Here is a 13871-nt window from a genome sequence, read left to right on the forward strand (position 1 = left end):
AGCATCAAATTTCTCCTTACAATATCGCCCCTGAATCAAGCATTAAGATTACGAGAATAAAAGATATGATCACTAACTAAATAGGAGCTCTTGATAGTTGAATTGAGCCGGCTAGGATTAATTTTGCTAGTGACTGAGTGATTGAAAAGAGGTGCTGAGTTGAAACTTCAGTTCTTGAGGTAAAATAAGTTATTTTCTCGTAACGTGGTAGGCCTGTGGCAGCTGCATGTTCCTCTCTGAACAATATGTGTTTCTTCTGTACTGCTCCTAATTCCATCCCATCCACCCTTGAACACCAAGATGTATTTTGTGCTCCTCCCTTTTAAAAACTTTGCCACAAAAATAAAAGAATTTGTTTTTATATTAGGATGATATCCTCAGATCCACGTTAATTCTCATTACCTGTTTGCAATGTAATAAAGAAACTGTGGTGCTGCGTCGGTAAGAGGTAGTCCAAGATAATTTGCGAGTTTTTATAATGTCAATTGGCCACCGTGGAGACTCACAGTTCTAAAGCTGACGTTTCGTGCGTTAGCTCTTCGTCAGAACAAAGTTAGTCGATTATTCTTGTATCATAAAATTAAACTTGTTTTGAGTCCAAGTCCATTGATTCTTTTTATTTTATATCGTATTTTCTTTGATTTATGGCTATTTTTTCACTTCGTGTTTCCTGATCAGCGGCTATATTATGAAAAAATTAGCAGATTCTTTAAACGATATGATGCCCACATGTTTCCGCGTTTAACATCGCTGATAATCTTTTGTTTTCAGTGGTCAAACTGTTTTACTTTCTAACAGTACTTTTGTTCGAGAGCCACATCCTTCAGATATAATTATAAATCGCTCCAGTTTCATCCTAAGATATTATTAATCTGTTCAAAACTGGAAAAAATTACGCTCAGAGCAATATCTTAGGTCACGTAGAGTGAAGGAGAATATTGGTTTCCTTATCAAGTTTTGATTAAAAACAGTTTTGCAATTGATGTTTTGTTATACATTTCCTACGAGGCTTTTAATTTGGATACCTTCTTCTTTTACAGATGGATTTAAATGTGTTTTGGAAACCGACAGTAGGTATTTTAGTGGCATCAGCCATTTTGCTTGCCTCACGTATCGTGTTTCAAAATAAATTGAAAACATACTTAATAAAAAAATATAAATTTTACCATAGGGCAATAACTGACATCATATCTCTCGATTAAGGATCACCAACAAGGAGAGTTATTTCAATGTACTTTTTGTAAGGGTCTTGTGTGTGTGCGTGGTTTTTTTTTTTTTTTTGTTTTGCTTTGGTTTTTTTTTACGTAATTGATACTTGATGTAAGACCAATTCCATCGTTAAAATAATAATAAAATATCGGCGACAGTTGAACGTAGAAATCTATCAAAGTAACGTGAAAATACTAATTTAAATTTCCTCTTTTGTCATCATTCCTTATTAAGCAGAATTTATTGAGAAAAAAAAATTTAAAAATATTGAAGATACGTGAGACTTTTTCTCTGTTGAAACCAAATTTCCCAACGCAATTTAGTTTTGCATATTGAAGTTAAATGACAGTTTAATGAGATTATCTTCCTATCTAAGTTAGGAGACTTGGTGCCCTCGGAACTAAATTAGACTTTCGATAGTACAGGAGTACTTGACAACTGGAGCGATTTGCAATAACAGTTCAACGCGAAAAAAAAAATGTTTTGACAACAACGTCGATAAAACTCGGATGTGATAGAACCTTTTAACTTCAAAGTTATAAAAACTTGATATTTCTCTCCCGCATTTGAATAACAAAGGAAACTCAGTCAAGCAATTTCATTGGCTGCGCAAATCGCACGAGGCGGATGTCGATTACTTCATGATATGAACTGCTGTCTTTTGAGGGTTAAAAAAGATAGCTTGATTTTCACGAATAAAGCAAACAATAAATCTATTTTTCAAAACAGCCATTTAGAGTTTGATGACATCAAAAGCGTCTGTTGAGTAAGATAACGTTCCAAGCCGACTAAGGAAATCGACATTATAAAAGACATTTTTCAGATATAAGCTCAGATCTCGAAGAGAGCGAGAGGATTAGAACTGCGTATATGAAAAATTTGAAACAAGTTCCAAGCAAATCTAAGCCACAGAAATGTCTTTTAATAGCACAGGCTGCACAGTTTTTAGTAACTCCAGTTCTGTTTCCTCGAATCGCCTGGAAAACCGGCCACCGTTGGGCCTCGATACCTCAGAAGTGAAAGGTCTTGCAGGTGTTAACGCGGTGGCAAGCATTATTGGTACCGTGGGCAATCTTTTGGTTTGTTTGTAGTGAAGAAATTTCGCTTTCTAGGAAGGCCGAAAGCAGAGCTGTTCATCGCCAGTTTAGCCGTGGCAGATCTATTGGTTTGCGTGTTTGCTCAGCCGATGTATGTTTTGTTCCTCTATGGCCTGTTACCCACCCAGCTAAACATGATTAGAACAGCAGTGACCTGGATTTCAACGTTGGTCTCCGTCAGCCATTTATTTTCGATTTCAATCGAGCGTTTTCTCTCGCTGTTCTTCCTTCACCGACATAGGTTCTTCATCACAGATCACACTATCTGGAAGTCAATTGTTTTTACATGGCTCGTTGCCATAAGCTTTGGTGCACCGGCCTCGATTTTGAGAAAAGCACGTCACATAGCACAGTACTTTGTAATTGCTATCTTGCTAATCATGCCTGTTCTATACGCCGGAATATTTTACATTGTGCGACTTCAAGGGCAACGAATTAGGAAACAAATACCAGCGCAAAAACTTTCAAATTCTCAAAAAAGCTTCGCAAAAGAGCGAAAGATTCTCTACATGATAGCCGTGGTCGTTGGCGCTTTTTACGTGTGTATTACACCGCTTATCGTTCTTCCGTTTTTCTTCAGCGTAGGCGCATCGCCTGCTGTTCTCAAGCACGCCAAACGCGCCTTTCCTTGGGTCAACACCATGGCGTTTTGTAATAGCTCTTTAAACCCATATGTCTATTACTGGAGAAGTTGGCGATTTAGGTTGGTTATAGAAAAGATGCTACGAAGAATGTTTGAAAAGAGATGAACGCACCACTGAAAATCGACAGAATCAGAAAGGATGAACTTTGAAACGTTATGAATCAATACATTTTTTTCATTTTTCAGAAACTCGCATCGAAAAAAGATGTTAGCGAAAAATTTATGTAGAATCGCGAGCTATCTCAAGTACTGTAATAATAATAATAAAAAAGCACATGAAGTGGCATATGGTAGTCTGCCGAAACCTTTGATTGTTAATCAGAGGTGCGGCAGTTTTTGATAGCCACAGACGGAGATGAAATCTCGCGGATTTATGTTGTTAAAAATGACATTTAACTTCCGGAAGTCATTTACAACTTGAGAGATTAGTTGTTATGTACGTCATTTGAATACAGAGTACTGTGATAGCAATACTGGCGTAACCAAGACGAAAGAGCAAACTTGTCAGTAGAAAGATTAAAAGCGAATGGAATTGTTTTTAATACCTGTAATGTTAGCGGTGTTAGATATAACCTCTAAAGAACATGCATAAAAGTTTTGTTTGTATTACAATCTTACCCTTTGAAGTTGTCCAAAAATTTGCGTTCGTTTATCATGCAACTTATTAGGTAAATAATTCTCTATGTATGAACATCGTATCCGGCCGAGGTGACATGTTGGTGAAGACAGATCGCAGCGGCAAATTTTGCATATTAAAAAGAAATCCAGCGATAGCTCAAAAAAGAAAATTAACAAAGGATTGATCACATGAATTGTTTTTATTTAAAGGTAACAGGGACGTTGGGGGTCAATTCTTGGTAGTAACATGCTGCGTGGTCCTATATGCATGGCTAAGAGTGCAGGCAAACCTTTTCCATAGTCATCAGGGGCCGGCTTCTCTGAAAGCCCTTACAAGTTAACAGGCCCAATGTAATGTGTCAAGATAAAATAATACGGAAATATGATGCCTCAAACACCTTTCCATCCTGTTTATCTCCCTGACATCTTTATTGCTTGAATTTCAAATCTGTTAAAATCTCGATCTCATTTTCTTCATTAGTCTTTTTATTCTAACGTTTTCTTGTTTGTTTGTTTTTTTTTTCGCTTTTCTGCCTACGGAGGTGCCGCAATAAATCGCATTTCAGGGAATACCAGGCTGATTTTTCATTACAAATATTAATTTTTTCGAATAAGGAAAGGGAATCACCCTGGTAGACACTCCTAAAGTTTCGATGGCACTGTAAAGAGAAATTTAACCCTAAGACCGGGCTGATATCTTGCGACGAGTCTTTCACACGAAGATTAACACTAAAAACCGCGTGTTGATTAAAAATCTGTCACCATGAAAAAAGAAGAGAGAGAATGGGTCCAAATTGTATCTGCTTCAGAATCACCAATCATAACTCGACAAAATCCCACCGTGGTTTACATGTTCCGGGTTTTCAGCTAGTTTTTAATAATGGGGAAGGTTTTTTCCCTTGCATGGCCAATATGTGAGATGAGATCACACACCAAGCAATGTTCAGAAATACGTTGGCAACTGGAAGATCAAATTTCCGAGTGACACTTTCGCTCGTTAAGAAAAGTCGGCGAGGGGGTCCGGGCTGAGTTAGGACTGGAGGGAATTGTCTTGAGACACTCTAAGACTTGGAAACTGTCACGACTCTTGATTTCCCGATGCATGACGACCAGATGGTAAAGGGAACAACGAAAAAAGTAGATAAAAAAGAAAGTGGCTGTCCGGAGAACCGGAAAAAAGCATTGGAATAGGACTGCAAGGCATGGGAAATTCTGCATGTATTTTCAATACTATTCAATGAGGAAACTTGGTAAAAAAATTTAATTTTAATCCAGTTGTTAAGTTAACATCAAAACCCTTGCGAAGTTGGTAGCACATAAATTTCTTTAACAATTGAATATAAACTTGCGGCTTTTCTTTCTCTTTTTATGCAGTTTCTGCAATTCCCTTGACAAACCGACCCGCCCACCCCTTCCCTGGTTTCCACATTCTAACCAGTTTTAGTTGCATTTAACAAACTAAGAGGCATCTTTTTCATTTGTCGCAAAAATGAAACGTGCTTTTTAAACCTACTTAGAAGGAAAAATTTCTATTTCATCTACAAATTCTCATTAAAGGGAAACCATAAGAACCACAACAAATTGTTTCAAAACTTGCCTACGTTTGACATGAGGGTCGGCTGGCCGATTGTCGTTCTTTTCCGCACCAACCACTTACCGTTTTCCATCATTCTTGATGCGAAAAAGATTGTCAGACCAAAATAATTATAAACATTGAAATGCTTACCGATGACAAGATAAATCTACAGAATATCAATTAAATGTTTAATATTCTCTTCTCTGATCATGGAAAGGAAAACTGTGTAAAAATTCAACTTGGAAAAAACGTAAACAAAGCGTGGAGCGATGAGAAAATGCCTGCTGTTAATAAGTATTGCATATTTCATGGGATTTTCATCCCATTCGTATTTTAAAGGGGTTTCAATGCTTTTCTCCACCTGCCAATGGTGTGATGGGCAGCTGTGCCCTGTAAAGGGGGCCTTAACCTCTTAACTCCCAGATCAAATTTGTAATTCTCCATACCGCCAACCATACAATGTTAGATCATAGAATTAAGTATTGGACCAACTAATTATCCCCAAATCGATAATTTTCTTTACTCTCACTACTTATCTGGTTGAAATTGTATTGATATTGTACGGAGAAATTTTGTCTTAGTCACTCATGGGAGTTAAAGGGTTAAGGCGAAACCCAAACACGAGAGCCTTCTTCCAGGCTAAACAGACAGCGGTAGGAGGTCGAAGAGGTGGAAGTAAACCCCCAGTAACCTGCACCTGTAAAAACCCCTGATTTCACCTTAGAATAAATGCAGCATTAGAGAGATACGAGTTATCATAACTTCAAAGCCTTTCTTCTTACAACCAATACAGGCAGTAGACTGGCAGGAAAACATCGTCACTAAAGAGGGTTTTGTCTCAGTCGAGCATGATATGAGATTGGCGAACTGTGTGATGATTGTTAATTCAAGGGGGTGGCTGCTGCTGCTGCGGCTGCTGCTGTTGTTGTTGCTGCTTGTCCCACCACCAACCTCTTCCTTTTCCACCAGATTCAACAATTTCTGATTGTGCATTAAATGGAGGCATTTCTCCAGCCATTCCTGCGCTCACTCCTCTTCCCCTCCCTAAGCTTGCAGGGATGTCGCCAGGTTTGGCCAGGATAATTGGGGGAACCTGACCACCTGGTGCTTTGTCGAGACCTGGTCCTACTGGTAGACCTGTCATCTCTGGTGAGTGTGAACTGTATGGTTGCCCGTTAAACTGCATCTGTGGGGACTGAGGCATGCCAGGTATCTGTCCAGGAAGATTATGTGGATGCAATGCTCCGTGCATGGGAAGTCCTGTCGCTAATCCATCCGCACTGAGCGCCTCTAAGTCATTTCCACCGTCACCACGTCCACGATTCATGATGGGAATGTCGTTTCCACCATCCCCTCCCTCTCGAACCTGACTAATATTTGTCGCCTTCTTCGGTTTTGTTGGTTGTTCCACATATCCAATGCTTCTGTCGTATTCTTTATCAACTTCCGCCGCCCAAGTCACATTTCGGGTACCAGCACCTCCGCCGCGTTTACCACGGGCACTCCAAAGACTGCCACGCCCACGTCTGCCAAGTTTGCCCATCTCCACACTGGATGGACCTCCAACCACGATCCGATCCTTGTCATTGTAGCCACGCCCTGCTTTGTTACCTGACCAGCGAGCAATAGGAACACCGGCCACTTCTAGCTGGCCTCCCAATCCAGATACGGGCTGCCTACTGTTAGGGCCACGTCCACGCCTCAAGTTTGTGCCCATCGCTTGCATGTGATGTGGGATATTGGCTCCAGCTGGAAAGAAGTTTGGCACCGGGACACTTTGAAGTGCAGGCGGTACGGGGCCAAAAGCAAAAGGCACTGGTGTGGGGAGCAAGCCATCACCGCGATGACCTGGAAAATGTGGTAACAATCCAGCAGATGGCAGACCAGGGTTGAGACTAAAGTCTTGAGGTAAACCTTCCGTGATGCACCATCTCATTCTCTGAAGCTTTTCTACTCGTCCACTCTGAAAAGAAAATAACGATGGTTCATTTGTTCCAGACAATTTTTTTTTTCTGGGATTTCTGAGCTAAGCAAGTTAGGTCCAGAGACAAGTGGCCGGATGAAAAAACGGCGATCGCCGGCTTCAATTGTGACCGGAAATCGCTCTGTAAAGCAAAACGAGCACTTCTGAGAATATCCACCTTAAGTCGATCAATATGCAACGATATCGTGCAATTGAAAAGACCTAAATGTAAGCCCAACTAAGCAGAGTATTAGTGACACAACCTCGAGTGAAATAAAAGAAAACGAAACGTTGTTTTGATCACTTGTTCATCGAGGATTACAGCCGTTTCGTGTGTCCACCACATTAAACACTGAAAGCTTAAAAGCCCTGCATTCAAAGCGTTTCGAACGACTGGGAACGAAATGTCCTTAATACGGACTTCTTTTTGAGGCGCCATCTTTGAGAAGACATATGGCCAATGCATCTCCCACGTATGCATAAACTTTCGCAATACTAAAGAGAAGGAAACATAAATATCTCCATTTAAAAGATACGCACAATTTTGTTTCAATAACTTCAGTTGGAGAGAAAATCTGGATTAGACTATTCAACATCAAAACCAAACCATTTCTATCTTAAGCTAAAATAGTTGCCATTTTGTTTTACCTTTCCATCACACAGCTCAAGAAGCGAGGCATTTTCTGTCACCATTAGATATTTGCTGTGGAAGAGTTTTCCATCAAAGTAATTCCATGGACAAACAAGTTCCCATGGGATAGGCACAGCACAAGCATCATTGGCGAAAATGGCAGCTTGAACACCGCGCATAAAAATGGAGGCAAGCTGCACTGCACGTGCATCTACGCGCTGGAGCTTGATTTCTCTTAAGTTCGAAGCATTGCACTCTGTTGTTAAATGAGGAGACAGAGATTGGGCGAGGAAAGCATCAAGCTCCCGTGCTGACAACACCAAACGGCCATGTGACATGAGATACCTGGTACACGAAAAGAGGACACACGTAAACATCAGTATAGAATATCACTTGAAGAAAAATGCAGTTGAACCCCTCGGTAACTCGAATTCCCCACTAACTCGAAGCAAAACTGATTTCCCTTGGATTTGCTTCATATATTTACCGTAATTTTAACCCATATAACTCAAAACCCCGCTAACTCGAAATCCCGCTGACTCGAAACCCCGCTAACTCGAAACCTCGCTCACTCGAAACCCCGCTAGCTCGAAATTCCGCTAGCTCGAAATTCCGCTAATTCGAAATCCCGCCGACTCGAAAGCCCGCTAACTCGAAAGCCCGCTAACTCGAAAGCCCGCTAACTCTAACCCTCGCTGACTCGAAACCCCGCTGGCTCGAAATTCCGCTAAATCGAAAGCCCGCTGACTCGAAACCCCGCTAACTCGAAATCCCGCTAACTCGATATCCCGCTAACTCAAAACCCCGCTAACTCGAAATTCCGCTGACTCGAAAGCCCGCTGACTCGAAATCCCGCTGACTCGAAATCCCGCTGACTCAAAACCCCGCTGACTCGAAATTCCGTTGACTCGAAAGCCCGCTAGCTCGAAATCCCGCTAACTCGAAGCGATTTTTTCTTCCCTTTTGGTACTTTTCTTTGTAATTTTACCCTCGATAACTCGAAGTCGATTTTTCACTTTTTGCGGACTAACGAGGCATAACATTTTGCACCAGAAGATTACACTCAATCTCATTTATATGTTATGACAAATTGACCTTTGTCGATATCACACGTTTGTATGTCCGTAACGGTTCTTGCCGGCGAAGATAAATAGTGGCGCGTAATCTAGAATCGATCAAGTGTTAATTTCCTATGGTAATGACATAGATAATTTTTTTAACAACCAAGAACACCTTGAGTTCCTGATCATTTTCTTTATTCTCCTGACCTTAACGTTTAAGTCAGGGGGATGGAATGTCGGAAGATATTAGCTGCTTATCACTCTAAGGGATTAAAGTACTTTAAAATGATCAAAAGGCACGTGAAATTACCTTAAAACACAGCACAGGATCACTAATCTCTTGGGTACAATTACAGTCTGGGTCATACTAGGCGTGTCACTCATCAAACATGACAAGAAAGCCTTGAGCCTGTTGTTGTCTGCAGCTGCTCCCTTGCTGAACCAGAGTCTTTCAACTGGTGGCACATCCCAGTCAAGTGCTAGTGGCTCCACGATATCAGGATCATCTAACCTCCTGTAACCATAGACACACCATTCCTTGACTGCTAAGGAGCTCATATCAACTCCACCATCCTTCTTCTTGGAGGCCAAGTCAAAAAGGATTCCATAAACCCTCTGACGCACTTTACGGAAAAGCAGAGCTGAGGGGATTCTTTCTGGCAACTGCTCCTCTTCAATAGTTGTGTCAACTGTGATTTCTGCTTTCGTAAGAACATGGTACACTGTTTCTACCATTCTCCCATTTTGAAGAAGCTGTAACGTGACATCTAGTACACGTTGCGACATACCTGGGACAGCTCCTTTAACTGTGGGCTCTTACATGAAAAAACATAAATAACAAGGTTAGACCATCACCAAGTGTCTGTGAAATCAGTGGAGTCAATCACCAACCTTGGTGATCAAAATTTTGCTAAATACCGAACATTACTCATCCCAACTTCAGTTGATAGTCGTAAATGACTGATTATAAATGAATCATAAGGACAAATTGATCCCCATAGGTTTAGTTCAAGGTTGATCAAGATACTTGCAGCAATGCTCCAAGTTGTGATTGTTTTGGTTACCATGGCATGTGAAAAATAGATTTGGTCACTGAAATTTTGGTGAAAGTTGCCAACAGATTTGAAAAAAAAAAATTTTAAAAATCCATCAATGTTTGGTTGAATTAACAACCATATGACTACCAGTAATGCAGCATGAAGTGTCCTCCAATGACTTTTTTTATTTGGCAACCAAATTTTTTCTATGGTGATCATTTTACAGCTAAAAGTTGCCAAAAGGTGACTTTTTTGCAAAGGGAACTTGGAGCCCTGGGTACGATATGACAAGAAATAATCACAAGCCAACATCCATAATAAAATGAAGGTGAGTGCTACATCTGATGACACAAAGTTGTAAAATCGTAATCACTCATAACACCATCCCAACAAAAACAAGACAAATAAAATTTATTTCATCAAAAAATTGTGATGAGCCACTTTGTTGCTTCACAGACAACTGTAAACTTACCTTTTTCTTTTTCTTTCATGTTTTCAGCAGAGGATGAATGATCAGCAGCTCCTTTATCAGTTTTGCACATCATTGGTGATGTTTCTGATGAGGATGGTGGGGTGGGGAGCACTGATGATGGCGATACTGGGGGATGGGTGAGTAAGGAGCCTTCTTGATGAGGTGAAAGAGGTGGTATAGTACCTTGCAAGTCTTGGGGGTCCCCTGGGGGCGATAATGGCAATGAATGCATGACAGATGCTTCTGGGGAGTCTTGAACTTGAAGTGCAGATAAACTCTGCTGTAGATCTGTGATATTTGGAATTTGCTTTGTGCTGTCATTACTTTGTGGTAGCTACAAAAACAACAAACAAAAGTAAGCAGTGTAAAATGATTGACTTTCCAAGAAGTTTACTCCAGAAATTCTGTCAGATCTTAGTCTTTAAAATCCAGCCTATACTTTATAAACCTATCCTAAAAGACCCAGTTCAAATGTTGAACTTCACCCGAGACAGACTAAATAGCAAGTTTTGTCCACCCTAACTTGTAATGTTCTAACACAGAACACACTCCTCAAACCAAACCAACAAATCTTTCGAATAGCAGGATTTCAAAAAAAGCAATTTGTACTTTGTTTGTAAAGTTCAATTCATGAAAAGTTTGACATTTGTTCCATATTTAATCTGAAACAGATGGACAGAATATTTTAGTCAATCCAAATTCAGCAGGATGAACTCTATTGATTCAAATCTACTATGAACCTAATTCTCTCAGCTTAGTTCAACTCATGTGAAGATCGACATTAAAACTACATCAAAGAAGCATTAGAACTCAACTTACAACAACTGCTGTGTTTTTTTGTGGTGGAGTAACAGGTTTTGGAACAAACTGGTGCTGTTGCCAGTGTTGCCACATCTTTTGATACTGATGTTCATTTTGTTTTCGGCCTGTACGAAAAAGAAAAAAAAAAAAAAGGTTAAATATAAAGTAACCCTTTCACTCCCAAGATCTCGTTAGTAATAATCATTGTAGTCTGGCATGCCATTCTTATGTTTTTAGAGCTGAGAATTTGGTATTAGATCAACTATCCTTTAACTGAAATTTTTTCATATTCTCATCACTTGTGTGCTTGATATTGTATTGATATTGTCAGGAGAAATTCTGTCTTGGTCACTCATGAGATTTTAAAGGTTAGACTAGTCTGTGCACCTTAAGGAAAAAAAAAACTTAAAACCATGACCCTTCTGAATTGTATCATGCATCTCAATACAAACTGAAAGTATTTTATTTTTAATCAGGTTTCAAAAAAAAAAACTGAGAATCAACAATATTTTTTTAATACAACCCTGTGTCTTAATTACATGGCCAGTGGTCAATTATGAGACCAAATGTAAACTAAAATTCCCTCAAAACTGAAGAGAAGAACATTGTGAGCTTAGAAAAATACTTGGATTAAATGTGAAATGCATCCTGTAAACATTTCACCATCACTGTTATTACCTGGGCCGATATCAGAAGACTGCACCACAGTTTCAACACTTTGGGAGCTTGAATAATGTTCTACAGCTTTCTTGAGTTTTTCAGCGATTTCTGCCAGGTCAACGTTCTCTGATCGGAAGACTTGACGCGCAATCCATGGCAGGTTTGACACATCTGCTAGATTCCTTACAAAATTAATAACACTTGAGATAATGATGTCATTTGCTGGGAAGATGGGCTGATGCTTTTCCTTCACCTGAAAATTGTGACAGATTTGTATTAAACAAAAGTTGGTTATCAAGACAAAAATAATGCTCTAGAAATATCTAATCAAACAATTGATGTGTGATCACTGATAAACAGTAATCAATAAATCATGAGTATCATTATTCCCTTCACCCTCTACACCCTAACATTGGTATCCATATTCTCCACACTGTTCTCTGTATATTTCCTATGGTAACGACAACGAGAATTTGTTTGACATCAGTCACTCTTAGGGGCTAAATGGTTGATATTGGTTTTGTTTCATGAACTCTTAATATCAGATTTATAATTACCCATTCTGGCAGTTATGAGCAATTCCTAGTCAGAATTTTGTATGGTTATAACTCATTGTCTGATAAACATGCTGATGACCAGGCAAGGACTTCATTGTGACAAAAAAATTTGATAACCCTAAATCATGATTACTAAATATCCAAACAAATGCCCTCTACTGTTCCAAATAATATTTTCATGATATTTGATTTTTTAAGGTCAAAGATTCTGCCATTTAGTGATTGTTTTCATGCTTCTCATATCCTTTTCATTGGATTTAAAATGGGTAATGTGGAAGAAACTGTGTGATAGACACTCTTGAGAGTTCAACGAAATGATTCTTGGCTGCAAGAGTATTTCATTTTAAACCAAATAATTACAATAGATAACACATAAAATATGAAATTGACTGATTTGTCAGAAAAAGGGTCAACTTGAGCTTCCTCCGCAAGAATAAGAGAAATTGAAAAAAAAACTACAAAAGTTTATATTTTGAATATTTTGCCAAGCCTCTACCAATTAATTACATTCAATAAATCATTCATGAAATTAAAAATTGAAAAAAAAAACTAACCTGTACTTTTGCTAAGGGATGATCCGGACCTAAAAGATTCCAGTAGAATGAACCAAGGTTGTCTTCTGGAATAAAAGGCGTACCTAGCAAACTAGCGAACAATCCTAGACGATCGTGGTGCAGTTTCAGTTCGTTCAGGACTGCTTCCCGGTTGAATCGCATCGTAGTAATGTCTTTCTTGGAAAATTTTATGTGATCGGCGGAAAAATAATTCGGAACGTCAAAGAGAAGAAAATCTGCATGATGGCCGATCACACCCGCGAAATCCTCCCCTTGGCAATAAGTCGCCATCTCTTTGTGGAGATCGTCCATAGACGTACACACTGAGACACCACAGCTGAGGAATGCAAGTCGAAGGCACGTGTCCACAACGGGTGGTGGAAAATATAGTCTTTTTCCAGGATAACAACTAAATTTCATGACATGATTAAGGATTTGCCTTGTTAACTGTCTTTTTTCGTTTTGATTTTTGATCCATTGATGTAACTTTGATGATTCGCCTTCGCCGTCAAAGTAAATTACAATTTCGATATTCTGTTGGCGAAATGATCTTGTGAAGTTTTCTACATTTCGCAACATTTCATTCCACTGTCCTCCACAAACCCAATCTATAGTGGGCCCATAAAGATGTTTTAAACAGCTCCTTGCGTCGACGAGCAGAACCGGAGCCTTGTCCGTGTTGTTCACTTTTTTCCCATAAAGAACAGCTTTCAGATCGACCTGCTCGCAAGCTGTGGGGCAGTTTGCTTCCACATACTCCTGTAATCCCTGGATTCCCATCTTAACTCAATGTTTCTAAAGAAAATTTCCACTCCATTCAACCTCTACGTGGATTAAGCATGAGGTTATTCTGTACCATGTATCCAACACGTGTTCTCGACCGCCATATTACACTACACTTGCAAAGCAGCGCGGGAAGTGCAAGCATTGAGCGAACTACCCGGGTATATTCATGGGATTCATTTTCGAGCCCAGTACTCCTGCAATTATTT

General features: G+C 39.6%; 1 protein-coding gene and 1 pseudogene across 1 annotated transcript; one reads left to right on the forward strand and one right to left on the reverse strand.

The window, feature by feature from the left end:
- The first annotated feature begins 2123 nt into the window (after positions 1-2123).
- Positions 2124-3096, forward strand: LOC131772802 (growth hormone secretagogue receptor type 1-like; annotated as a pseudogene).
- Positions 3097-5879: 2783 nt separating this feature from the next.
- LOC131772866 (constitutive coactivator of PPAR-gamma-like protein 1 homolog) lies at positions 5880-13774 on the reverse strand. The gene is made up of 7 exons (XM_059088826.2): positions 12880-13774; positions 11787-12021; positions 11127-11233; positions 10308-10641; positions 9109-9613; positions 7755-8082; positions 5880-7106 (listed from the first exon to the last, which is right to left on the reverse strand). The coding sequence occupies exons 1-7, from the start codon at positions 13657-13659 to the stop codon at positions 6030-6032; spliced, it is 3366 nt and encodes a 1121-aa protein (XP_058944809.2). The 5' UTR covers positions 13660-13774; the 3' UTR covers positions 5880-6029.
- Between the last annotated feature and the right edge of the window lie 97 nt (positions 13775-13871).

The sequence above is a fragment of the Pocillopora verrucosa genome, chromosome 11 (assembly GCF_036669915.1).
Source record: "Pocillopora verrucosa isolate sample1 chromosome 11, ASM3666991v2, whole genome shotgun sequence".
Taxonomy (NCBI): domain Eukaryota; kingdom Metazoa; phylum Cnidaria; class Anthozoa; order Scleractinia; family Pocilloporidae; genus Pocillopora; species Pocillopora verrucosa.

Bases quoted from the DNA above. Each gene is read 5' to 3' on its own strand.
- LOC131772866 (XM_059088826.2), bottom strand. From the start codon at position 13,659: ATGGGAATCCAGGGATTACAGGAGTATGTGGAAGCAAACTGCCCCACA. The intron at 10,642-11,126 runs GTAAGTTGAGTT...TTGTTTTTGTAG, and splicing joins AAAAAAACACAGCAGTTGTT to CTACCACAAAGTAATGACAG. The intron at 7,107-7,754 runs GTAAAACAAAAT...TTTTCTTTTCAG, and splicing joins TTGAGCTGTGTGATGGAAAG to AGTGGACGAGTAGAAAAGCT.